The sequence below is a fragment of the Drosophila bipectinata genome, chromosome 3L (assembly GCF_030179905.1).
Source record: "Drosophila bipectinata strain 14024-0381.07 chromosome 3L, DbipHiC1v2, whole genome shotgun sequence".
NCBI lineage: Eukaryota > Metazoa > Arthropoda > Insecta > Diptera > Drosophilidae > Drosophila > Drosophila bipectinata.
In genome coordinates, this window is record NC_091738.1 from 13388451 (window position 1) to 13415586 (window position 27136).

Genomic DNA, 27136 nt, shown 5'->3' on the forward strand with positions numbered 1-27136 from the left:
TTTTTTTGTATTTTTTTTTTTAATTTTGAGATTATATATATATAATAATTAGATTTACATTCATTTCTGTATCATTTTACTTGTTTTATTTTAGAAATAAAGTAAGCATTTATTACTAATTGTTTTAATTTTTTTCGGTTTTTAAATTTGCATTTTAGTGCACTTTTCCATTTTGCTTCGATGAACATTATTAAATATATAGGGGCGGGGGGCGTACATTCATTTGTATATATAACACAAAAACAAACAATATTTTAAATATATATTTCTTAATGAGACGTTTTTTTTTGTTGTGTGGAGGAGGAGGGTGTGGAAGATTAGGGGGTGATTAGGTGTACGGTTACATGCAAACAACACAAAATAAGGCGGAATTAGTGTTCCATCGTATTGCAGTGTGTGGCAGGTTGGAAAGTTGAAAAGATCTATATACTGTCGATATAGAGTTATATTGCAACATGACCACTTTTGATATTGAAGCTTTGAAGAACGTAAACGGGAAATGCACACGGTACAACAAGCGGAGATGGTTCGTCAATGGACATCCATTATTTTATTTAAATGTGCTACGATTTTGTAGAATTTTGGTTTAATTTTCCTCATTTGTTTTTTATATCTTTTATATTTTTTCTTTGCTTTTTGTATAAAAGTTCAGTAAAAAATGCAGCTTAACTAGGTTTCTCGTTTGTAATTCCCTCCAAAAATTTTTAAATATTATTTTTTTTTTTGTTATTAAGGTAGCTTTCCTCGCATTAGATATCCTCGCAAGCATGCTCTGTTCCGGTTGCTTTTCGGATTTATTTTACATATAATCAATTATTTAATTTTTTTTTTGTTGTTTATCACTTAGTTTTTACAATGGCGTTTTATGTGGGTTTTGTTTTCGCTTTCCATTAAAATGAGCTCAGACAATATATTTCTATATATTTAATTGTCCGCGGCTCTCGCTCGCTCTCCACTAACATTTAATTCATCATCAGAAACGCACAAATAAATTCTATCTGATAATATCAAGAACAAAAACTAACTGCATATATCTATTACTATATAATTAATATATATATATATATATGTATATATACGTTCTTCTGCTTCTGTTTAGAAAATTCGTTATACATATTTTTGTTTGTAATGTGTGGGTCTATTTCGGTTTGCTGTTTTTCAACATAAGTTTAACTTTTAAGCAAAATATGAAAATCATTAGCTCATAATCCGGATGTGATTAGCTTGTTCCGAGTGTTATGTAACGTCAATATACATACATCAAAAGGATAAAGGGTTATAATAGATTGCTTTAATTGCGATCCTGCGATTCTCACGCAGGAGTATTTCTGACCAGATCTGACGAAAAACCTCGGCGAGTGAGCTTTAAATGTCCGCTTCTAAATATTAAGTAGATTATTTATATAGACTCGATGTGCACCAGTTGGTCGAGTCCTGCTTAGCACATTTACTAATTGAAACGTTGTCATGGTTGAATTTCTCATAAGCACAAGTTCATGATCGTGTAGGATATCTCTCACTTAATCGGTATTATGCACTCTTCACTTAAATCATCTAATTATCATCGTTATGGGTTTTTTTTTTCGATTTTAGATACTTTCATTTGTGTGTGTTGTGTTGGGTAAAATAAGAAGATAAAATGTGGTTTTGTTCGCCGGTGGTCGAGATTGGAGTCTCCCCGAATCGGAGCTCCGCTTTACCAGTTGGCCATGCCCGGCTTGTTGAGCGTCATGAAGTAGATTTGACACGATGAAGCACCTTTGGCACTGCTGAAGAATACTTTGTCGTTGCGCTCGCAAAGGAATTTCAAGCGCTGCGCCTTCTTGTGCATAAAAACACCATCCAAGTGGCCGCTTTCGACGGAACGTATCTGTAAATCCAATGAAATTATAAATAACTTAATTAAATAATATCTTAGATAGGGATTACCTCTATTGCTTTATTGCCCCAGCCCATGATTTGTCCAGTGCCGATATAGGCCACTGATGTGGGCATCTCGCCCCACTGAAAGACATTAAAAAAAGGCTATCATTAGCTTATATATTTTATAAAGATTATTACTCGATCTTACCTGCAGCACTATGTTTTTGGAAACACGACCCACAGTGTTAACATAGACGCCTTCATTGTCGTAGCACAGCAGCAGTTGCATGCCATTTGAGTTCGGAAGCGCCACAATACAATGCGGAATGATTGCACCCTGAGTCTGTAGAAATAAAAAATCAATTTTTAAATATATATAAACAATAAATAATTTTATTACTTACATGTTTGGGAAGATATATATCGTATACTTCAGCTGAATCTAAATCAACCGCATGGAAACCCTCGGCGGAGCCATAGATCACTTTCAGTCTTGACTGATCCTCAATTGTGAGATCGACCAAAAGCGGGCGATGTTCCAATTCACCAAAATTCTTAAATAAGATTAATTAATTTATTAATATTTAATTAAATTTAAAGATTTTTAAGATACAAACCTTAAATGCCATAAATTTGTGATATGGTTTGGGAGCCCATGCATAAATTTCAATAGAGTCTTTTAATGCAATCACTAGGAACTTAATCCTCTCGTATTTGACAATCTTAAAATGTACAGCACCCTGGAGATCACCCACATTGATCCACCCATTGCGACGCTCCACTTGCTATATTGTTCAAGATTTAAAATTAAGATTAAGATTAATAGTTCGGATTGGTAAGAACTCACATCGGAGAGACCGTCAGTGCGCAAGATCTTTGACTTGAGCCAGGACAAGTAGTAGACTCGCACTCGGTTCTTCTTGCCGGATATGGTCACCAATATGTTCTGGCCCTCTAGCACCTCCATTTGCTGGAAACGACGTCGCGAGATGAGCTGATAGACCTACAAGGAGCAGAGTTTATAAAGATTATGATTTCAGAGAAGGTCTAGCTAGAAGTTACCTTTCCCTGGCCGGAGCGATCCAGGAGCATCAGTCCATTCTCGGTTCCAATCAGCAGGTTGACGCCCCACAAGGCCGCGCACAGGATCTCCGAGTTAAACCGCTTCTTATACTTACGGATCTCGGGCGTATCGTTGGCCGCTTCATGGGAGGTGGGTGTCACGTTGACATTGACATGAGACTCCCGGCGCGATGGACCCGAACCGCCAGCCCCAAATCCGAAGGTCAGGAAGCTGCGCTGCTTCTGTTGGAGGGCATAGGCGTGCGGGGGCAGGGGATTCGAGGCCGAGGCCGAGGATGTTGAGGAGCAGGGCGTCAGGTGGTTCATGTGTAGGTTCGCGGAGGAGGAAGAAGCAGATTTGTGCAAGAGATTAGTAATACTGCTGGATGAGCGCGTCTTGCTGATTGAGTTCTTGGGCGAGTTCTGGCGCGAGTTCGACGACGACGAGGCGAGCGATATCGTTGATTGGGGTGAATGATTGCTGGCGCTGATAATCACCCCGCCCACAACGGTACCGCCCCCCAGGCCGTGGCCGCCAGTGGCGCCACCTCCACTGCCGCCGCTGCCGCTGGTGGCAATAAACGATTTCGATGGCGTGGAATGCACGGATGAGCTAATGGCCGCTTGATACTATTATTCGATTATTTCGATAATAAATCGATTTTCGATTGATTTCGTTTTGGAATTTTTGGTTTTTTGGGGATTTTTTTTTATATTGATTGAGTGGAAAGAAAAGAAAAATAGAAAAGTGCAAGAAAAAAATCGTAATTAGTCTTGAGATGTCAACTAAAAAAATAAATAAAGTAAAACAATTCACATGCTGGACTGTGTAGGGGGTGTGTGGTATGGGTGGTGGGTGGTGGGAGGTGCATCCCAAAGGTTAAAAGGTTGAGAGGTGGAAATGTGTGTGTGTTAATAAAAAAAATAAAAACTCTGATAAAAAATCAAATGTGTTAAGTCTTTCCCGAGAGGCCAATGGTAAGAGTATGAATATATAGTGTATATCGTATGTGTGTGTGTGTGGAAATCAAGTGAAAGTTAAATGAAAATTAGGGACTTTACATTAAAATAGAGACATATTGTAGAACTAGATAAACTAGATAACCATTTCCATTAAAAATTACTAATAAAATAAAGACAAGATCATCTTTTGAACTGAAACACATACAGAGAGTGACGAGAAGGTGATTGAAGAAATATATATATAAAATTATACACAATAGTCTGGTATATTGATAGTTTTTTTTGGGACTGGTTTTTGGAAACTATGCTTTTTGGTATTTTTTTTTAATTCATACTTACTTACGTAATTTAATTGTAATTGGTTAGAATATATCGTATATATATCGTATATCGGCCATCAGCTCAAACGTTGCGGAAAGACAAAGCACAATTAAGAAGAAGAAATTGTTGAAAAAAAACGTTTTTTGGTTTTTTTGGGTTTTCAGTTTTTTTTTTAATTTTTTAAAAATTAATTAATTAATTGGGACATGCACTTTATAAAAGCTACATGCAACTGATTCTCGATCCAATTTTATACTCTTCATAATGAACTTTGTTCCACTTTTAGGCTAAGGATATCTTAAGGATTAGTCACAAACATAGGGGTTAGGATGGGAAATAAATTATTTAAGAAACTTCATAGTGTATCGTTTTGAATTTTTAACTAAAATCTATATCTAGAGGGGAGGTGAATGATTCAGGGACAATGACATGGAACTTCCTTATCACAACCGGAAGAGCCAACAAATGGACATGAAATCTCAACAGACAGTGGAACAGAACGAACGATACAACAAGATATTATCACAAAAAAATAAATAAATAACAAAGAAATTCGATTAAAACGTAAAATATATCACGAGACGAGGTGGGTGGCTCAATGGGGGCGGGGGTATTACACAAAAACAATAATAAAAAAAATATATAGAACCATATAGAGTATTTATGGCCACCATTACTCACCTCCTCACTGGATGATTTATCATGGCGTGGTGGCGTTGCCGGCGATGCCTGGCTGAGCAGGTCCGGCAGGACGCTACTGGTCCGGGTTCCAGGAGTGCCCAGGCCATCGGCTCCCACTCCGCTGGTGACGCCACTACCGCCTCCGCCTCCGCCGCCGCCACCGCCTCCTCCTCGGTTCTGTGTGGGAGGACAGATGATACAAATTTTTTAAAAAATTCCACTTGACCTTTGGACTTTTCACAGAACAAAAACATAACAGATTTGTAATGAAATTAGGGAAGATTGTTGGGGGAGGATAGGGGGTTATATATAGTAGAGTGTGGAGGAAAACATATATCGAAAAAGATTCAAAAGAGCAGCAGCACAATAATGGTAAGTATATAATGTAATACATAAATGAATGCCAATGAGAGACCTAGGATCTTAAAAATTAACACATTTAGGTAGATGTCCTATGTCCTAAGTCCTGCCACAAAATTGTTTTAAAGCTAGGAGAGCACTTAAAATTAGTTGGGATCCGCCTCCTCCTGCTCCTCATCCTCCTCCGCAGCTGGCAACTCAGCAGGTAAACTTTTCTTCTGAAAACAGAGTCGCTAACCAAACCAGCAAACTTTTCTTAATTGATTTTCCAGAGAGTTTCCAGAGCGAGAGGCGGAAAGCTTTAAAACAATTTTGGAGCATAAGCAGTAGGAGGTATAGAATTTTAGGAAGATGATGATACGAGCAGAGCAGAGTCTAGTTTACACACAAAGAGATAGTAGCAGTGTCTCTATAAGGTCTATGATCCTAACTATATTTAGATATACAAATTTTTATTTTAATCTCAGTATCTTGCCCTTCGAGTATTATAACTTTTTCTCATTAGCATTCGATTTTTTAGCTTCTTTTGTTTTTAATGATTTTTAGTTTTTTTAGTTAATTTTTTTTTTCAATACAGAGTTATGTACAAGACCAGTTAGAAAGCAATCGAGGTTCTTAAGACTTGGATTAGTTATCGTTCTAGAGATGGCGTTCTGATAAAAAGATACAAAGATACATAGATACAAATTAAATGAGAATGAAACCAAATAGTAACCAAAACATGCCAAAAATAATAATAACAAGTGAGCCTTTTTGTTTTTATAATATCATTTCCAGCTGTTAAATGTTTTTCTATTTTTTGTTTGGTGATTTGTTTCTTAATTATTTACGAGCTGTTAGTTAATGTTATTAACGAGTGCGAGTGTGCGTGTGTGTGGGGTGTGTGTGTGTGCATGATGGTGGGAGTATAGCGAGCCAAATGGTAGATTTCAGCATTAAGTTGCTCTTTGATTTTTATTTTAATTTTGTTTTTGCTGTTTTTTTTTTTTATAGTTTGGGTTTGGTTTACGTTTCTGGCGCCAAGACAAAAAAACACAATTAAATGGTCAGAGTGGCAACAAAATGTGGCAACATATTTCAGTAATTTGTTGTTTTGATTTTTGGATGAATTATGTTTTCAGTCGTTTTTTTTTTTGGGGAATTAAATGTTTGCCTTTCTTTGGTGGTGCGATCTGAGAACGTTTACCTGCTGCTGTTGCTGCAGTTGGTGCTCCTGCTGTTGTTGCAGTTGTTGTTGCCTCTGCTGTGCGGCACGAACTGCTGCATTTTGCAACACAATCACGGATTCAGTCTTTTCGCGACGCGGTCGCATAAAGTTGAAGTTCACCAACGATTTGGAGGCAGGCTTGGCGGCAGCACCCTTCACAGATGCCGAGGAGGCCGTTGCTCCAGTTCCTGCTCCACTTCCAGTTCCCCCTCCCGTTTTGTTCTCCTTGGCACTGCTGTTGTAAATGCTGTTCCTTTGGTACACGGCACTGGCCCTCTGGGCCTGCACCATCTGCGGCGATTGCAGCTGCTGGCCAGCCGATCCTCCGGCCGTGGATCCACCACTCAGCACCGCCGAGTAGCGTTTCGTCAGCGGGAAGAAATCCGAGTTTTCGCGTCGGAAGCCGCGTACAAAATTCATCGGCAGCTTGGAATCTGATTCCTGGCGCTTGTGCGATGTGGTCGATGTGGAGCTGGAACTTCCGCTACCACTTCCGGCTCCTACCTTCTCTTTGGCAATACTTTGGCTGGCACTTGTGGCTGGTGGCGGGTCGCCGCCCTTCAACGGCTGATAGCCCCGCGGCACCGGACGGGTGATGGCCTCCGCCACACTGGCCCGCTGCAGCTTCGTCTCCACCTTGAGGGTGCTCTGCTGGGAGCTCCGGCTAAGGCTGGCCGTGGCGGCGAACTTGGGGAAGAACCGATCGAACTCCCAGTCCTCCATCAGGCGGGACTCGGGATGGGTGACTCCAGAACGGGGCGTGACACTAGCATGGGATGTCGAGGCGGACTTTTGAAGTCGATTCGCGTTCTGTTCTTGTTTCTATTTTTTTTTTTTAATCAAAGGGGGTTTTTCAAGGGGGGGTTGTTGTTTGTAGTAGTAGTAGTTGTTGTTGTTGTTGTTGTTGTTGGTGAGTACGCAGCAAGAGAAGAATTGTGTTAAGTTGGTCGGTTGGTATCATCTAGGACTAGAAACCCGCCCACCACACAGCATGGAAAGTCTTTCATGAATTCTGCATTCAAAAATATATATATAGAGATGGGTGTGTGTGTGTCTGTGTGCTCGGTGCATGTACTATATAAATAATATATATTCATATATGTATGTACAAATAGATATTCTCTCTATTAATTTTTTATATTCTTAAGATGCAACATCACACATGGCTCATTATCAGAAAGAAATATACAAAAAATTAAAAGAAAATAGAAAGAAAATTCACGAAAAAGATTTCACACTGTTTCAAACGCCATAAATACTAAATTAAAAAATATATATTTTTTTAAATATTAAAAATCAAATTAAGAATTAATTCAAAGTTCAGGTAGATTTAGTAGGGAAATCAAAGGGTATATAGTATATATATTTTAAGCTAAATAGTCTTAAGTAACTCACTATAGAACCACAACCAGGTTGAGCCTAATCATACTCTTGTTTTAGTTTAGTTGGGGGGTGGGTTTAATTTTTAGTCAGACCTCAAACCCTCATCAAAGCTATTTTTTTTTACAATTTATACAATTTTTCCACCGACTTTTCCTAACATCTCATTTCTGCTAAGCCCTCCCTTCGAAAAACTAAACTAAAGGATATAGATCGGTGATCGGTGGGGATATATAATCTATAGCTTAGTGGACTTACGCGCTTCATGATCAGCGTACGATCGCCGGCCTGGTCGTCGTCATCCGGCGTGGGGGGCAGTGGCCGGTTGGGAGGTCCTCCGCTACCATGTCCCAGCGGCGTTGTCGTGTTACCATCCTCGGAAACGGGTCCCAATCCGGGTCTATATGAAAATTCGGGTCTGAACATAACAGAAAACCAAAAAAAGCAACAAAAAAAAAACACAAAAGGGGGGCCGGCATATCGATGGTTTCGACAAAAATGGAAATGAAATGGGTGGGAAGGTGGTTGGGATGGTGGGTTTGTGGGTGTGGTTGGGTAATCCAATGGGGGATGGGTTTATAAATAAGTGAGAGACAGAAATGTTTGTGGTTTCGAGTTAGTATTCCGAGCGATCTACTGGTGATCTTCTTCTACATGCCACGCCCTTCTGGTGATTCGCTACTTACAGTGGCTTGGGTGGATCGCTGGCCAGCAGAGTGCCATCGTTCCTTGCCCGATCGTTCGGCTCATCCGGCTCACTATCCGAATCGCTGCTGTCCAGAGGATCCAACGGATTCACCGGCTGTCCCAGATGATTGTTTCCAGACTGTGGTGGCAGTGCAGCGGCCGGTTTGGAGGAACCACCGGACGCGGAGCCCACTCCAGATGCCGACTGCCTGTTGTTGCGGGGAGGCGCCTCCGGTTGGGCCTGCTGCTGCTGCTGGTTGGATCCGGCAGCTGTTTGGGGCTGCGGCTGTTGGGAGGAGACCACGCCCAATTCATTTAATTGTGCTGCTAACACATCCAAATGGTCCTACATTTTTTTTTTACAATAAATTTTTTTTGTTGTTTTTTTTTTCAAGGGGCAGGAGGATTTTTTGTGTGTCATGTTGTGGGTGTGTGTGGTGTGTGTTGTGTTGTGTGTGTAGTTTGCACGTAATACCACGGGTTTTTCGGGGGGGCGGGAAGGAAATATAAGAGAGCATTAGATTGATCTTCCTTCGTCACTATTCTTACAGATTACAGATATAACGATCAAGAACGCCAAGCGGATAGAGGTTCGCATCGCAGCAGATACATAGGTGGGTTAGGAGTAGCAGTAGTATCTAGGTTAGTGGTTGGAGAAGATACACATGTATATCCCACGGTTCGGCCCATAAGCCTTTGATGGCATTAGAAACTCATCAATCACGGTCTACATTATTGGATGTTTAGTGGTACGTGCAGGGGGTGTGGAAAGTTAGGGGGTTACCTCCTTAAATTGGATGGAATTTCGACAAAAAGAGCTCCGAAAAAGGGGGGGTAGGTATCTGGGTTACAACAAACGAGGTCGAGGGCACTGCAGGCATTACCCTCGCTCCTCAAAAAAATAATACAGGCTTTTGAACTAAAAATCATAGGACATACCTCAGGTCTCCTTGGTGGTAACTGGTTTTTTTTACATTTTTTTTTTTACAGTGTAGTGTGGCATGATGGACACATGATTCAAATTATAGAGTACATACGGGTGGTGGTTATCAATGCATATAGGTGGCGGTATATAGATATTTGTATATAGATTATGTAGGCGCACAAAACATGAAAATAAAAGAGATATAATTTGGGATAAGATAAGATGCTATCGATGTATACATGGTTCCAAAAAATAAATCGAAACTACATATAGGGGGGTTACTCATTACAGGTTTGGGGACGGGGTGGAGGCCTTATCTTAAAGTATAATTTCTTGATTCTAGTTCGGTTTCTAGTTCTCTTCCAATAGCCCTTATCTGGACACTGGACGATGCTACCCACCGATGGCTTGAAGTTATTCTGCGAGTTACGCTGCTGCTGCTGCGCGGTCTGTCCCGCCGGCTCCCCGCACTTGGGGGTCGGTGGCAATGGCCGATTGGCATGCGGCGGATCCGGCACCACGATCAGGCGCTGTGGCGGTCTTGCCGGCGGACCAGGTTCCTCGATCTGTTGCTGGCGCTGGAAGTATCTTAGCTTTAATAATGTCATTCCAAGAAAGAGGATGGTAACAAACCGATTGCGGCTTCTGTTGACGATTCGCTTGGGGCTGCTGGGCCTGAGCCTGCTGCTGGGCGGCCTGGGCCTGCTGGGCTGCATGCTGGGCCGCTGCCGCCGCCGCGGCGGCCTGTTGCTGTTGCAGTTGAGCCTGGGCCTGGGCGGCGGCATGGGCAGCTGCCGCCTGAGCCTGGGCCTGGGCCATGAGCTGGTGGTGCTGCTGCTGTTGCTGCTGTTCGGCGGCCAGTCGGCCCTCCTGGATCTGCTGGAAGTTGCGACGCAGGGTGTCGCCTCCGGGTGCCTGGACAATGGAGCTGTGCTCGCCGGCCAACTGCGGCTCGTCGTCGTCGTTGTCGGAGCCGGAGTAGCGGTAGTCCTCGCGCTCCTTCTCCTGCTTGCGCTTCTTGCAGCGATCGATGTGATCCTTCAGCTGGATGCGCACCTGGCGATCTGTGGGCTGGTCCTTGATGAAGGCGTGCTTCAGCAGGTTCTCGGTGTAAGGCCGCTGGTGGTAGTCCTTCACTGTTGGGTGAGGGAAGGGGAAAGAGGGATTAGCATTCCAAGCCCATCGAAGCCAATCGATGACTCACCTAGCACCGTGTCAATAAAGCCATGGAACTTCTTGGACCACTTCTTCGATTTGAGGCGCGGCGGAGAGTTGCGGGGGATTAGGAAGAGGGCTCGCATCGGATGCAGATCGCAGAGCGGGGGCTGTGACTCAGCCATCTCGAGGGCGGTGATGCCCAGCGACCACAGATCGGAGCGATTGTCGTACGTGGCGTCGGGGTTCTCGTCGCAGGCAATGACCTCGGGGGCCATCCAATAGGGAGTACCTGCAGAAAAAATCAAGTTTAGTCTCTGACTCATCCTCGCATCCTCCTCCTCCTATTCGCATCCTCTTACCGATGAATGTGTTGCGCCGTCCTATCGTTCGATCCAACTGGGCGGAGACACCAAAGTCCACCAGCTTCACCTCCGCATTGTCGGTGAGAAGAACGTTCTGGCCCTTGATGTCCCGATGGATGACCTTGTTGGAGTGCAGGTAGGCCAAGCCACGCAGTATCTCACGGCAGATGTACGCTATCCACTCCTCCTTGAGGCTCTGTCCCTTGGTGGACTTGACCAGATCCGTTACAGAGCCAGCACCGCAGTACTCCATCACCAGCCAGAGCTGATCGTCCTTGCCCGGCGGCGATTTCTTGATGAACGCCCCATAGTAGGTGGCGATGTTGCGATGATTCGAGTATTTCTTCAGCACATTGATCTCGAGCTTGATTTCCTCCTCCTCGTCCTCGGTGACGTCCATCACCTTTATGGCAGCCAGTTGGCCAGTCTTTGTATGACGACCCTGCAATGAAAGATAGGAAAGACATGAGTATAGGGATCGAGGTTAGGTCTCTGCACTTTAGCACCCTCATCGATGACGCTTACAACGACCCTGGAGGTGGAGGCAGAGGCGGAGGCTTCAAGTCAACAAACTGCGACGCATAAAAAGTGATTAAGTAAACAAAAGCAGCCACAAACATCAGCATCGACGTCGACATCGAGACTCCAATGAAATCAAACAATAGGAGAACCCAAGAGGGCAGAGAACTGAGCTAGAGGTCTCTGGCGAGGAGCAGTAACCTCAAGTGGGGTAATCAGAGGTGTCAAGTACATGGCCACAAAAATATCTAACAGAAGGCCCCCTAGAAAGGTTTACCAGGATGGGTAATCTTCTCAAGAATTTATGCTTTCCAGTCAGGTCCTCACTAGAGCCACTAGTTTCAATTATCTTTCCACTTTAATTGTTTTAAATGCCCCCCATGCCTGACTAGCTACTCTCGAGATTGAGTTGTCGTCCTGCTGAACCGGTTACTGGACATAGATCCCCCTCCGGGCAACAGTATCCAACAGATGCCATCTTTTTAAAGCCATTTTACATTTAATACAGTTTTAATTGAGTGAGCAGGCAGGCAGGCAGGCAGTAGAGCCTCCTTCCATCCAACTTTATCCATAAATCAAAATGCTTAACGAGAGACGATAACAATTTAGGTGACGATAGCTAGAGGATGATGATTGGCAGATGGAGGATGCTTGTTTTTTTTAGAAGGTGATTACGGTTTGGTATCCAGTTTAGAAGCTCCAGGGGAGCTCTGGCTTTCTAACTCAAAACACAACCATCTGCAGTGTCACACCTCTTAGTGATTAGTTCCAGGCGGGGATCCCATCAGAATGCTGTTCTGATGCTCCAACTAGGCCGCCGATTTTATGCAAATTAATGACAGCCACTAATGGAGCCTGACTTGAAGCCAACTATCCATAAAAAAATCGATTAGAGATACACCCTGGCAGGTGTTTTAAACAATATCGAATTTCCTATAAGAAAGTAACTAAAGAAGCTCTCTGATTGCCGCAATTATTAAAAAAGAAAGAAAAATATTTATGAATCATTCAGTGGAGTAGCACTTTCGTCACCTTTTTCTTAAAAGCCCCAAATTGAGCTAAACAATCCCCGCCAGAGACAAAATAAACAAAGACAGCACCGACGACAAGCCTTTGGCCATATAGAGTAGGGTAGAGAGCTATATGGTAGACCCCACAATGAAAAGAAAAATCGCTGAATCTGTAATATAATCAAAAATGTGAAAATATTTTAAAGGTACAAGGGAGGGGAGGCAAGGGGGCAAGTCAACAATGGAGTGGAGTGACTTGGAATGGAGTGCAGCTGTCCGATTTGGGTTTGGGATTTGCCTACCTATGCACAAGAGATGGTTTTTTATTACCAAACTAACAGATACACTCCCAGATACACAGATACAAAAATAAGATACAAAATTAAGCATGAAAGAAGCTCCAATAGGGTAGGGTGGCTCTCAAGAGAGCCCTAACCTGGTCGATCAAGTTCCAACCTCTTCAGACCTGAAACTGAAACAATATCTGAAGGAAAACCAAAACCTGGCGAACAATAATTCTCATAAGCATTGCACACCAAAGACCCCACGATCGTCATGCATTTCAAGCCAGAAACTCATTGCAACTTCTTGTTATGGAAACACCCCCTCCTCCAACCCCTCCCCTTTCCGTAAAAAAACAAACAAATGACAAAAATCCACATTTAAAATAAAAAAAAAGTGCCAACCGAATTCGCAGCTGACGATGACAGAAAATAAAAAAACGAGATAGGAAAGCTAACTTTAAGGGGAGTCGAAGTTGGTATACCCTTCCAGTTAAGATTGGATATACATATATCTAATATGAAGCATATAGTGGTCCGATCCTTATTAGAATTTTGTAATAAAACCAATTTATTAGATTATAAAATTTAATAAGAAAGTCACAAGCTTCTATCGTCAATAATAACAAAGTTGGTACCATTTGTGACCTTTCATTTATATGGCAGCTATAACATATAGAAGACCGATTCTGATGAAACTTGGTATGTCGTATTATTTTGATAGAAATAGTTTCGATAGAAAATCCCAGCTCTCGAACTCTAAAAACACTCAAGTTATACCATTATCGATTCATCAGTTATATGGCAGGTATAGGATATAGTCGATTGATTCCGATGAAATTTGGTATGTCCGACCAACTTACCAAAAATAAAATCTGTACAAACTTTCAAATTACTTTTTAAAAAAACACCAAAGTTATGGCATTTTTGATCAATCAGTTATATGGCAGCTATAGGATATAGTAGGTCGATCCTTATAAACTTTGGTATTTTGGATTAATTGGTAAAATATATAATCTTTATGAAGTTCTAACCTTCTATTTTTAAAACCACGAAAGTTGGGGTCATTTTTGATCTTTCAGTTATATGGTAGCTATAGAATATAGTCAACCGATGCTGATAAAATTTGGTATGTCGTATTATTTAGCCATAAATAGAATCCATAGGAAATCCCATCTCTCTAACTCTAAAAACACTCAAGTTATAGCATTTCCTATCAATAAGTTATATGGCAGCTATAGGGTATAGTCAACCGATCCCGGTCAATTTCGACTTATATACTGAGTTCAAAAGAAAGAAGGGTCGATAGCATCAAGTCTATAGCTTTAAAACTAAGAGGCTAGTTAACAGACTTAGTACAGACATACTCATATCATCTTAGGAGGTGATTCTGATCAAGAATATATATACTTAATAGGGTCATAAATGTCTCCTTTACTGCGTAGCACACTCTTGACAAAATCCATAATACCCTCTGAAAGGGTATAAAAAAAAATACATTTTCCTCCGCGTTCGAGCTGATAATAGAACGAAAAACACTATGCATATTGTATATAATAGTACTATATGTGATAGTACATATATATAGTAAATAAAGCTCGGAAACTGGCGTTGGATTGTTGCACAAGATTGGGAAAAAAATGCAGTCAAGTGCCGGCACCCCCCCCCCCCCCTGCCTCTGTTTCTGGCCCCAAAAATATCAACTTTTGGACATGTTCCTCGAGTTGCCTCCAACTTGGCACGCAAATTGCTTCAAAAATACGAGGCGGGCGGGGGGAAAGCGGAAGGGGGCATGAAAGATAGAGTTTTCCAGAAAAAGAATACAATTCTCCACTCAGATAAGCTCAGAAGTCCAACCAGGAAATGGAAAAGTATCCATTAGATAGCTGAGAAAGTGCCAGGAAGAACATCAAACTAAGAGATAGTTTTATGGAAGCGAGTGGCATGCGTTTGATGCAAATTATGAGCCACCTGCCGTGGGTGTTACCACGTAACCCACCCAGAGACACACATGTGGCAACCACATCTAGAGGAGCAAGGAAACCAAACCACATTGTGGCATATTTTCTTCCATGGAGGCTCTGGCTCCCACACGGCCGCAATTCAATTACAAAACCTGAAAGATACAGATACAAATACCACGCCCCAGCGATGCGTCTAGAAAAGTAACTCCATTTGGCCCACTGGCCCACAGCTGCTGGTGGTGCTGCGTTTTGGCCAACTTATGCAACATGGTAGACTCCATTTGGAGAAGGTGATTAGGAGGTGACTAGAGGAGCAGCGAGGAGGAGGAGCTGGGGGCAGGTAGTCACTCATCAATTACCAATTGTTGTTAGTTTCTTTAATTAAACCGGATAATCAAAGCCCTCTTCTACAGTGGGGATTGGTTAGAGACTAACTACACTTTATTATACAGAATAGGCAGTTCACTGTAGCCAGAGCCACCTGTAGTTGACTGTAGAGTACTGCCAGCTGGCTCATAAAAACAGCCATTGAAGGCGAAATAGTGCTTGAAATTGTTGGTTTAAATTTATTTCACATTTTTAGGTGGTGGTGGTGGGGGTCAAAGGTTACATTGCCCTACTCCGAACCACTTGACTGGCTTTTTAGCACTTGGCTGCAAATTTGAATTAAATTGAATTTTCCCAACAGGCAGGAAGGAGTCTCAGTCTGAGTCTGAAGTGGAGGTGTTAACCCCCCCCCCCATCGGAGTTCAAAGTGCTTGCAACAAGGAGGCAGGTTGGTTGACTGGTTAACCCAGTTAGGTAAAGTTTGTTGTTTGATGTGCCAGTTAGAGTGCCTCAAAAATTGATCAGCTGTCTAGACAAAGTTACCTGAGAATAAATCATAAAATAATGTCAGTATATATAGTAAAGCAAGTATATATATATTTGGTAGTATACTATATTCTTGGGTGGACTATTTAGTTACCTATACTGCCCTCCGAATACCTCACCTTCGTCCATCACAATTATGGGTTATTCATTGGATTTATAAAAGTCCCGTCCCGACCTCATGATGGACCTTATCAGCAAGGCGCCTACCTTGAAAATTGAGTCATTGAATCTATTTCCATTGTTGACAGCCCCTGGAGGGTTTTTTTGCGAAAAGATAACCCAAATTGTGTTGAAATCATAGAGGGGGAATATTTAGCTATATAGCTATATAATGATAATGACGTCACTTAAGTTCCGGTTTCCTTTTCCCACATGGAGGGTGTGTATATATGTTTTTCTTTGAAATTCTAATTAATTGAGAGAGAGAGTCCCCGAGTAAGTGTCCATTGTGGTAATTGGAAATTAAATAAATTAAGTCTGCGGGTCAACGGGTAACCCTTCTCGGACAATAAAAAAGGAAAAACTGAAGATAAGGGCGGCTATTGAAGTTCAATTCCCTTTGACTTTCAAACAAAGGCCTTTCATTGGCCATAATTATGGATGCAATTATGCAAAATAACAAAACTTTCACTCATAAATTAATTGTTCGACTAGGATTTCATGTGAAATACCATCATAAAGCCATATAGCCAACTCTGAGTAATGTTTGAATATTTATATATATTTATTTTGTTATTGGCCAAGTTAACCTTGTAACCGAAACAACTGCCATTCAAAACTTATCGCAATTGCTGAATCAGGGATATATATATATATATATATGGAGATAAAGAGAGTTATCTCATTTGGGTGATATGTGGGCTGAAAGTGAGCTGAAAGTAGGGGGAGAAGTGGGTCAATTGTCTGTCAGTTTATTGAATGAATCATTGGCTCTTCAAGATAAAATATTTAATAGAATCTAAGCTTCCAAGAGTCTAGTTTTCTTGGAATATCAAACCAACCACAAAAATTTCACACGCCGTCTTCGAAAGTGATAAATTTTTTGTTTTTTTTTTCCAACTTCCAGCATGAATATTTAATTTATTTCGAAAAAACAAAAGCAAACCGCAACCCACACTCGGTCAGATAATAAAAAAAATGCATAACTTAGCAGCTTCGAAAAAATACAAGAAGAGGCAACTCATCGCTTCCCAAGGTCGTTACTGGTTGCCCCCCCCACACACACACGTATGAAGGCACTATATAGTAATACCTTCCCCAAAACCTCTCTCCACTCGATTCGATGACTTTCCCATCGCGGATTGCTGGTCTAGCAAAAAAATAATATTTTTTTTTTTTTTTTGCGAAAAAACACCAGAAAACGTAAACCCAAAAAATCCCATTTATTGTTTTGGCCAAAAGAGCCAGAAGTGGCCTAAACACAGACACACAGGTTGCCTTGTCAATGAAAAAAGTGTCAGGGCTAGAGATTTAATTAAGCGAACAAAGCGAAGCAGAAAGCCAGAAAACTGAAAACCGAAAAACTGAAATCCGAAAAACTAAAAACAGAGCAACCACTAAGTTAGTGAACCTCTAAAAATACAATATGCTCGAGTAGAAATGGCGCTGAAAAAAAAAATGCAGGGAATTGGCCGCGAAAGAGCCATAAAATTTGCAAAATAGGGAAAGAGAAAGGAGAGTGAACTACACTGCAAGAAAAAGGTTGAGAAATGTATGGTAGAGAGTTTGCTTAGAGTCTGGTAGAGTATGCTTTTTGATTCATTTTATATGCTTTTAGTTTATGCTTTCTTGAAAAGCACACGAAAAAAGTACTTATAATATAGAAAAAATTTGCTATATGCTTTTTTGCTTTTGACTTTTAAAAATATTAAAAAAATTTTCCATCAATAAAATATATTTCAAGAAAAGTTATGAGTATGTTTTATGCTTTTTATTTTATTCATTTTTCAAAAGCATACAAGAAGGTGACAAAAAAAGTACCAGGTATTATATAGCAACTAGTTTATTATATATATATTTTTAATAATAGGTACCATTTAATTTAATTTATTTTAAGCTTAGTAAAGAGTATGCTTTTCTCTTGCTATTCTTATGATTTTTTAAAAAGAAAGCAATAAAGTGACGAAAAAAGTACCGGGTATCTTATAGCCCTCTCCTTTTGATACATTTCAGCACCAATATTTAACAATTATTGTTTTAAGCTAGCTTTAACAACATAAAGCAATTTTCAGCCACTTTTTAAAGACTCTGCTTTGCTTTTTTGAAAAGCAAACATTCGTATAGCTCTACCGGGTATCTCATATCACTCTCTTTTCGATATATTTTAGATAATAATACCATTTATTATAATTTCAAGCTTAGTTCTCAACATAACACAAAATCTATTTGTTTTTTAAAGACTCTGCTTTGCTTTTTGAAAAAGCAAACATTCTATATTGCTCATATTCATAAAACAAAGCTATATTCCTCCATATTTTTCATATTTAGATTATAGATTTCCAATACCTACAATTTCAAGCTTAGTTCACAACATTTTTTAAAGACCCTTCATTGCTTTTTTTAAAAGCACACCCTCTTTTAGCTCCCAATCTTTCTCCCAGTGCATTCTCTCCACAATTGCTGAGCGTGTCAATGACTTGTGTTTCTGCTAGAGGTTTCTTCGAGTCTGCCAAACAAATACAATTTGCGTAACAATTAGATTTGTTTTCGGTGCTATGACATTGAGAGAGCCTTTTATGCTTTTTGGGGCTACTACTCTTGTGTACTAATTGCTGTTGCCTTTTTTTTTATGAACTCTAAAGTCATTTGGGTTCTCTATTTAAGTTTTTTTCGTATGTATTTCTTTATTTTTAGCTTCCTGCTTGATTTGTTTATTGGCTTTAATGTATTTTGCATGTTTTGCTTGTCGGATTTGTTTTTTTTTTTGTATTTTATTTAATCGAGCGCTGCATTTGCTGTTTCTTCTGCTTTATTTTTTTCTGCCTGGCTGCGCCTGCGCATACAGACAGCCATCCAGACATGGTTGCTGTGCTGGCGTGGTTGCGTGCTTTATTATCATGTCTCGCTCATAAATATGTATATAGTGTCTTTCTGTCTGCACTTGTCTGTCTCCAACTAGACTCCACCTCCAATTCCAGCTCCTTCTCGGTCTTAAAGTCATAACTATAGCCCGGCCCGGTAATTGGGTCAAAGTTCGCCCAGCTATATGAGAAATGTTAATTATACGACAACTGTGGGATGTTAGTGTCTGTGTCTGAGTGTGTGTGTGTGTGGGCGGAAAAGCCACTAACGGCAGCCAAGCCCCAAAAATAACATGGTGGTTCGGCCTAAGTACTCATATCATCGAATAAAGTCTTCAGATTGGTGTGGATTTCAGAATAACAAAGACCATTTATAGGAAAGCTTTAATATTTGTTTATAATACACTTTTCTGCAAGTTTACAGACCTTTAGCTACAATTTCCAGTTGACCACGTTTAGAGTCAGACTGCCCCTTACTCTGAAAATCACTACACATGTGCTGCACTTGTACGTGTTCTCTGGAAGCACATGTGGTTGCAGTCCCTCTGGCAGTCCAAGTCTGACTCACTACTGGCTCTTTAAAGCCCGATAGCAGAAAAAAAAAACCCCTCAAGTTATCAATAAAACGGAAGTTCCCTAAACAAAACAAGCCATAAATCAAAAGAAGCTTAGAAGCGAAAATTATTCCCAGAAATGTATCTTAAAGATCCAAAAAAGAAAAAAATCGAGAAAAATAAACACAACCAAACTGAAATTATGATTAAGCCCAAAAATTGCAAAATTTGGTCAACAACTGTGACGTTTGATAAGCTGTTTAGGCCAAAAAAAAAAAGAGAGTGCCTCTAAAGTGCCTCAATATCCAAACCGGTTGGCCGGTCACTCAGTTAGTCAGTCAATCAGGCAAGTCGGCTGGAAACCACAGCCTGAGATACATGCCAACGGAATGAGACACAGCCGAGCAAGTGGATGGACTCAGGCAGCCGTTACTTCGAGTACTAGATACAGATACAGATACATTTCAGTATCTAGGCATTAGTCATGCTAATTTTGCGGAGAGATACTTGGACATTCTAGTGCTAACTGAGCAGTTGTTGCACTGAGAAAAGTATCTTTATTTTTTTGGGAAAAGTATCTCAAGAGAGTAGTAAGGCCTACTGAAGGCCTTCTCGTATTCCCAGTTATGATTAGTCATTTCCATACCTAATCCCAGGTGACTTATAATTACAGGTTCTTCTAGTCAGACTTTCATGGCATTTATCTCAAAAGCTGCCAGCGTCGGCGACCCCCACAAAGTGTATCTGCAAGATGCAAGCAGCAGCCGCAGCAGCAGCAGCAGCGTTGGCCTCCCAAGCGGCGCATGCCACACTTCCAACAGCTAACGGTAATTTACAAAAGCAATGTCTATTTTTGTAATGCCCCTGCCGCTCAGCCGCTGCATAGTTGGTTGTATCTTGCAGATACATTTGAAACTTATAATTTAAATACAAACACACAAAGTCAAGGCATTGTTTTGTTTTTTTTTTGTTTTTTTCAGAGAAGAGCCAGATTATGATGATGATGATGGTGTTCTGGTTCCTGTATTTCTTTCTTCAGAAATATGTGTTAATGTGTGAGAAGAAGACTATCTCGGATCTCGGTTCTGAAAGTTATTAGACAACCTAGCGGATACAAACTAATTAAAGCGGTTAGAACAACTCAGCTAGTTATCTTTTCTTTTATATTTTTGGGCGTTAAAGTTAAGTGAAACGCAGTCAAGCATCAAGTCTAATGATTCCTAATTATAATACCACCAAGTGACTCTCAGTAGCCCCAGAACTGAGATCATTGCTCTCGGAGGTCTCCAGAGAGATCTAGACCCCTCTTCTTACCTTGTAGACCTGACCATAGGTGCCATTGCCCACCACTTCGATGAGTTCAAAGATGCCAGCTGGATCCTGGAAAGAGAAAACAAACAGAGTTAGTTTTGAAGGAAAATCAGAGTTCAACCCCTAAGAGGTTACCACTTGAAACGACCTTTAACCCCAACCACTCCCCAGACCATACCTTTGTTTTGTTTATCAAGGCATGTTAACCCTTACAAATAAGTCGAGACAAGCGTCTCTAAAAATAAAAATCCTCAATTTCCGAAAATTCCGATTCAGATTCTCGATATCCCCCCTTACCCCAAGCCCATAAGCCATACAAATTGCATGCAAGAGAGAGAGAGAGTTCATTGACACGCCACTCGTGACACGTCGTGACACGCCACACAACACAATGCTTTCTATTTTTATTGGAGCCCAGGTGAAGGAGAGGGAGAGGAAGGGTAAGCGGGGGAGTTCAGGGAATTGGGAATCGGAATTGGGATTACGGACGGTGACGAGACCAGTACGACCAGAACGACAGGTAAGGCAAATGCCAATTAAAATAACAACAAAAACAACGGAATTCCAACAGGTAACTGACTTTTTTTGACAACCGGGATTGGGGCTTACTTATGACTGGTAGGGGGGAGGGGAGGGGGTTACAGGTTACAGGTGGAGAAATACCTTTCAATAAATATCGATTAAATAGCCAACACTAAGTGAGTTATTTCTAGTTGGGAGCTAGTCACGCAATGTTGTATTGAACCAGATATACATACATATACATATATCGGTACTTAATCATATTTCCTAATTAATAACCTTTTCGAAGATATTTTTCGGGTTGCCTTCATTACTGGTACTTTGTATTATAGTCATTTTAATCATATTCATTTAAGATCTAAGAATAAGAACTATAATTTGCAAGAAATAATCCATTTTTTCGTCATCAAAGTTACAAAATACAACATTTTTCAGACATTTATCTCGTCACCGATACTTTTTCTCCCTCAAGAGACTTATTCTCCCAAGAATTAAAGCAGGAAATCTACGTATAATTTTTAGCCTTCTTTTGTAAAAATATAAAGTACTTATAATTTTTTGCAACGTATGAATTTTGGAGGTTGCCTTCGGCACAGGTATTTTACCTCTCGTCATAAGGTTTATTATTTCATTGAGTACTGCAGATACTAATCGAATACTCTATGTAAAATTGATAAAACTTGTGTTAGTGTAAGAAAAACCAGGCATGTTTGGAAAGAAAAATATGTAATTTAGACGTTGCTTTCGTCACCGCAAAAAGCAAGAAGAAACTTGTTTAAAGGTTTATTATTTTCTAAAGTACGTCTGTAACTAATCATATTTTATGTATAGTTGATAGCACTATTGTAAAAGTAAGAAAAACAATGTATCATTTCTCATATTGCGTTCGTCACCAGTGCTTCATCTCGTTATGAAGCTTCTTATTTTAATAAAAATTGTGGAAATCAATCACGTTCCATGAAGAACTTCTATCATTTCTGTTAGTGCATGAAGAACCTAGTCTAGAGAAGGTACTGCTCCAAATTCCAGAACAAGTTAAGCCGTTTAGTTGAAAGTAAAGTCGATTGAAGGCCTTAAGTCGCAGCTACCACTAGGGATGATCGGTTGATATCCAAAGACATCTTGGCCTATCCGGGAATGCATGATTTATAGAGCAGCCTAGCTTGTCAACTTTATTAGACTTTAATCCCCCCCGCCAAACAGAAGGAAACCCATGCCCAGGAAAGCCCTCCTCGACTGCAGTCACTAGTCCCCCGAGGGTGGTTGTGGTGGAGGGTGGTGGTGCTCCTTAAGCTTCTGGCAGCCAAAAGGAATTAGAGACCAAAAGACAAAGCGTCAACAACCGAAAAACAAAAAATAAAAGCAAAAAAAGGAAGAAATAAAAAAAAAACACGAAAAAGTGCAGGGCAAATAAACAAATAGGGGAGGTGGGGGGGTAAAACATTTTTTATACTCGGGGATCTAGGCCCTGGGGGAGGGGGGCTGGGGTTCTGGGGAAACTGGAGAACTATGGAAGCCGCTCTAAGTAGATTTATGGCTGCCCGCCCCCACCACCCCCTCCCTTTTCGTTCGTTTACCGAAAAAAGTGTGTCAAACACATGCAAAGAGCATACACTGATAAAGGAAGGGAGAGGCAAAGACAAAAAAAATGGGGGACGGGTGCCAGCGGGGGAGGAGTGTGTCGGCAATTACTGCTATTTATGGCTGATTACTTCACGTTGTGGAAATCAATTAAAAATTCACGAAAATCAACTTCCGAATGAGACAAAGCGAGGGGGGAAGAAAAGTATCTGATGGATTCAAAAGTATCTTTTGCTTTATGACTCATTAGGGGTGAGGTACTTAGGTCAAAACAAAGTGCAGGTAGCTTTTAGAAAAAAAGGCTAGTTATGGCTCATAAAATAAAATAAACTAGTACCCAGATTATAACTTTTAATTTGTAGCATTTTTTTTTAAATTATTATTTAATATTTAAATAAATATTTTTCCAAAACTTTTCTCGGTGCATCTTTTGGTTACAGTTATCTGTTAACAACAGTGGCTGGCTGGCAAGCCAAACAGGCTTGTTGCTCATTCCTGCCGGTTTCTTTGGAAGCTGTCCAGGTGCCGCCATGCCACATGCCCCCCCACCCAGTACCCCCCTTTTGGTTGCCTTTTGTTTGTTTTTGTTTTTATCCAAAAAGGGGTACACAACTAAAACTAAAACTAAACAATCCGTTGGAGGCCGAAAGAGCCAACAGTACAGTGAAGAGTGCCTAAACAGAACTCATATAAAATATTAAATCTAAGACTTAAATGCCAGATATTTTAGCTTATTGGCTTAATATTTTAATAATTTAAATATTTCTTTAATTTTTGATTTATAAACTAACTTTTTAGACCCCTCTACTAAATAGACTATCTCTAGTCTCTGACTAGTGTCTTCATTATTACAGTTTACCTGTCCCGGCAAACTGGAATTTTCTTTTTTTTTTTCGTTTTGTTTGTTTAACGAGCTAGACCCCCCTACTCTTTAGGCCCCCCCTTAACGAAAAGGCTTGGCCCAGTTAGCAGCTAGAGAGTGGCTAAAAACAGGACTGACTGCATATTAGGACGCCCATGCAAATGCAACTGGAAAATGCACTGGAAAAACAAATATATACCATTTCCATATGGCAAACCTAACGATACCCTGGGGAATCCCCGGGGAAACTTTACCCGATCCTTTGGAATATCTATAAAAAGTATTTTCCCAAAAAAAACCCCTGGCATGTGTGGCTTTGTTCAACTTCTTGAAGCAAATTGCAGGTCACACAGATACACACAAACACACACACACTTTATTTTCCAAACAAATGTGGGCGAACACGTTTTTTTATCGCTCAGCCAGCCAACGAAATGCAATAAAAGTTGATTAAAATAAACAGACACTACACTACAGAGGGGGGGAGATTTCTTTCAGTGTAGTGAGCAACACAAAGGAAACAAAAACCAGAACCAGAACACTGTTTGAATTCTTATCGGAGAAGAGAATAAAAGAAACTGCATTAAAAGGGGGAGAGGAGAGGGGGTTCTCATAAAAATAATTAACAAAACTTCGTTGACTGATGAATGCAGTTTAGCGGTATCTTATCGAACCAGAGGCCCCCTATCTCCGTTATTTGGTGGAGAACGGAAGCCACAGAAGAGTCCAGAGTGGAAGCTTTAAGGACTCTGACCTTTCGAGGTTTTCTATTTCGGGACACATTCCACATCTCTGGCTTTTGTGTTGAATGACCTTTAAAAGCCACGCACAGACAGGTCAAAAGATACACCAGACATGCCGACGGGGGCATCCCAAGCCCACGCCCACTCCTCCTCCTCCTCCCACAAAAGGAGAAGGCCAAACAAGAAACACAATTCATGTTCTCTCATGCTTCTGCCAGCCTGCCATTTTTGCTGATTTTGCTTTGCGTTTATTTTTCCTTCAGTTCATCATCTTAATCATCATTATCATCATCTTCAAGCTGTCTGGTGCAACACACACATATCCAGACACACATACACAGTTGCATACATATTTAAATGCCATTCCGTGGCACGCATGTTGCTTCTTGTCTGCTGCCTTTTAATAAAGTAAACTAAACAATTTTCATTCTTGTCTCGTCTTCGTGGAACAGTGGTGCCCCCAAATAGAGTAGCCTTCCACTTGCCAAAAGATACAATATCTGAGAGATAGTCATGGACTATTATTCTGACCGCAACTGTGTACAGGGCCTGGAGCGGCAAGGCGACGACCCAAGCACCCGGCACCACCCATCCCATCCTCCTCACCCCCCTTCTGGGGCAGAGTCAACAAACGGACACTCACACAGACACACATACATGAGAAAAGTTTACTTTCGGCGCCCAACGTGGGGCAGTGTGGTGAGTTTGGGGCCCGAAAGTGGTGAGTGTTTTTGGTGAAAGAGAAAGGCAACAAACGCATGCGGCACACAAGTTGGCAGTGCGTGCGGTGCTCAGGGGGGGTGGGAGCACAAGAGGGGAGGGGGGGTGGTCGACTCAACAAATTCATTGAGAAACGAAACGCAAAGCAAAGAAACAAAAAATAGCGAAGAAGATGACACCGGCCGGTCAAAAGTTGCGCAGAAATTCGGGGTGGTGGTGGGGGGTTTAATGAAGGGTGGTGGTTGGCTTTTAAGAGGGTGGTGGGAGGTCGATCGGAGGCAATGAAATCGAAATGCCAATGTGCATTTACCAACTCGATTATTATTGTGATTTCCAGAGGGGGAGTGAGGGTAAGGGGGGGTGCTAATGGTGCAAAAACCTTTCTTTGGTTGCCATGGCAGGAGTGTGCGAAACCAGCACACACACACCCACCCACACACACAATAAAAAGTTTCCCTTTTGTTGTACTTTTAAGCAAAATTTGCATAAATGTGTGTGGGAGGGGGAGGGAGAAGAAGAGTCCCTGAAGGGTTGCCCTCTCAAGTGTATGGGCCAATTTAAATCGGTTGGTGTGGAATAAGGGTTGACAAAGGCGATCATTATGGTTTTAAAAATAAAAATATCTCAATGGGGTTATTAATCAAAGCTAGTAAGATTAGTCATTAAAAAAACCTCCCACTTTTAAATAAAAAACGAAAACCCTTTTTTATTTTTAAATTCCTAAAAATAAACTTAATTTTTTTTTGTTTATACAGCAACTCTATAAGACCGCACCTTGGAGTATCATTAGAATCGGGGGCAGTGACTCCCCCCACCACCCCTTTCTATAACTGGGTGATAATAAACACCTCAAATATAATTCCGATTATTTTTAGGGGGTTTCTCCCATCCGATATCCCGGATAGACTTACTTTTAGGGCCGTCAGATCGATATCGTCCAGTGAACAGTTGACCGATGGAGCCAGTTGTTGTTGCTGCTGGTGCGCCATTTTATTTTGTTGTTATTTGTTGTTTGTGTTGTTCTTCTGGATCTGGAGATTGGAGCTGCTGCTGCTGCTCCAAGAGAGGAGAGTGTGAAAAATTATAAAAAAAATCACACACATATACGGCAAAGTCAGCGAAATAACCCCACAACACACACACACTAACAGAGAGGCCAGCCCAGAGAGGGGGGGGCAGTATATAATTTAATTCCGAATTTATTTATTTTTTTTTGCGACAAATTAATTTTGAAATAAAAGCTGAAAACCCGTGCAATTAACAAACTATTTGTTGCTGCCACACAACTTTTCTCTTTTTTTTTTTTGCTTCTTCCTCTCTCTCCGCTGCCGCTTTGAGCGTTTCTATGCGTGTGTGTGTGTGTTATTGTGCGAGCTGCTGAGCGGTGTGTGTGTGTGTGGGCGCGGCTCTTTTTTTTGAAATTTTCAAACACTTTTCGAATATCTTTTTTAAGATTAAACTTTTGGCTTCACTTCTGATTTTGATTATTTTTCACTCAGTACACAATTAATACTCTTATTTCTATTTTATTTTCCGGCGCTCCGATACACACACAAACAACACACTCACGCAAACGGCCGCTTCTGTATACGTGTGTGTGTTTGTGTGGGTAGACAGAAAAAATCTGCCACTCGCTTTTTCCCCGTTCCGTTTCGGCAGGACTGTGATTTTTACGTACTTAGCACCGAACAGCGACTTGTCGCGGCGTTTTATCGCCTTTGCATTGCACAAATGCAGCAAGCGTTAACGATAAATTCACAATTCAATGGCAGCGAGTTCCGGTTTGCGCAGTGCACTGGGGAAAATCAAAGAAGAGACGAATCGAATTCCCAACGCGAGCCGACGCAGCTTCGACACACCGTTTCCAATCAGAATTTCAAGTTAGTGTGCCCAGGCCAGCGTTGTGGTTTTTGTTTTGTCTCTTTAGTGTGGCCAGACGAGTTGGGCAAATATCGATGCAAAAATCGATGCAAAAATCGATTAATTCAACCGGTTTGGGAACCGGGAACGCTATATAGCCATTAGCATTAACTATGATTGATCAGGATAAGCATTATTTTAAAAATGGAAACAAAAACTCACTCCTTTTAAATAAATAACAATAAAACACCTAATTGCAAACATTTATTTATTTAAGTTTTTGTTTTTATCAAGTTTAAAACTGCTTATGTTAAACTATTTAACTCTAACCTTTCATTTCTCAAATT

General features: G+C 40.9%; 1 protein-coding gene across 10 annotated transcripts; it reads right to left on the minus strand.

The window, feature by feature from the left end:
• On the minus strand, positions 1–26830 carry msn (serine/threonine-protein kinase msn). Of its 10 annotated transcripts, none has more exons than XM_070279334.1 (19): positions 26608–26830; positions 25841–25982; positions 20505–20570; positions 10967–11411; positions 10654–10896; positions 10083–10585; positions 9851–10027; positions 9464–9484; positions 8524–8810; positions 8096–8237; positions 6437–7279; positions 4891–5067; positions 2926–3555; positions 2711–2866; positions 2481–2648; positions 2268–2417; positions 2072–2206; positions 1930–2004; positions 1–1870 (listed from the first exon to the last, which is right to left on the minus strand). In XM_070279334.1, the coding sequence occupies exons 2-19, from the start codon at positions 25916–25918 to the stop codon at positions 1697–1699; spliced, it is 4470 nt and encodes a 1489-aa protein (XP_070135435.1). In that variant the 5' UTR covers positions 25919–25982; positions 26608–26830; the 3' UTR covers positions 1–1696. The 10 variants fall into 10 exon arrangements, with proteins under 10 accessions (XP_070135435.1, XP_070135434.1, XP_070135441.1 ...); XM_070279333.1 differs by having other exon boundaries at positions 8096–8255; XM_070279340.1 differs by having other exon boundaries at positions 2926–3168; positions 8524–8870.
• Between the last annotated feature and the right edge of the window lie 306 nt (positions 26831–27136).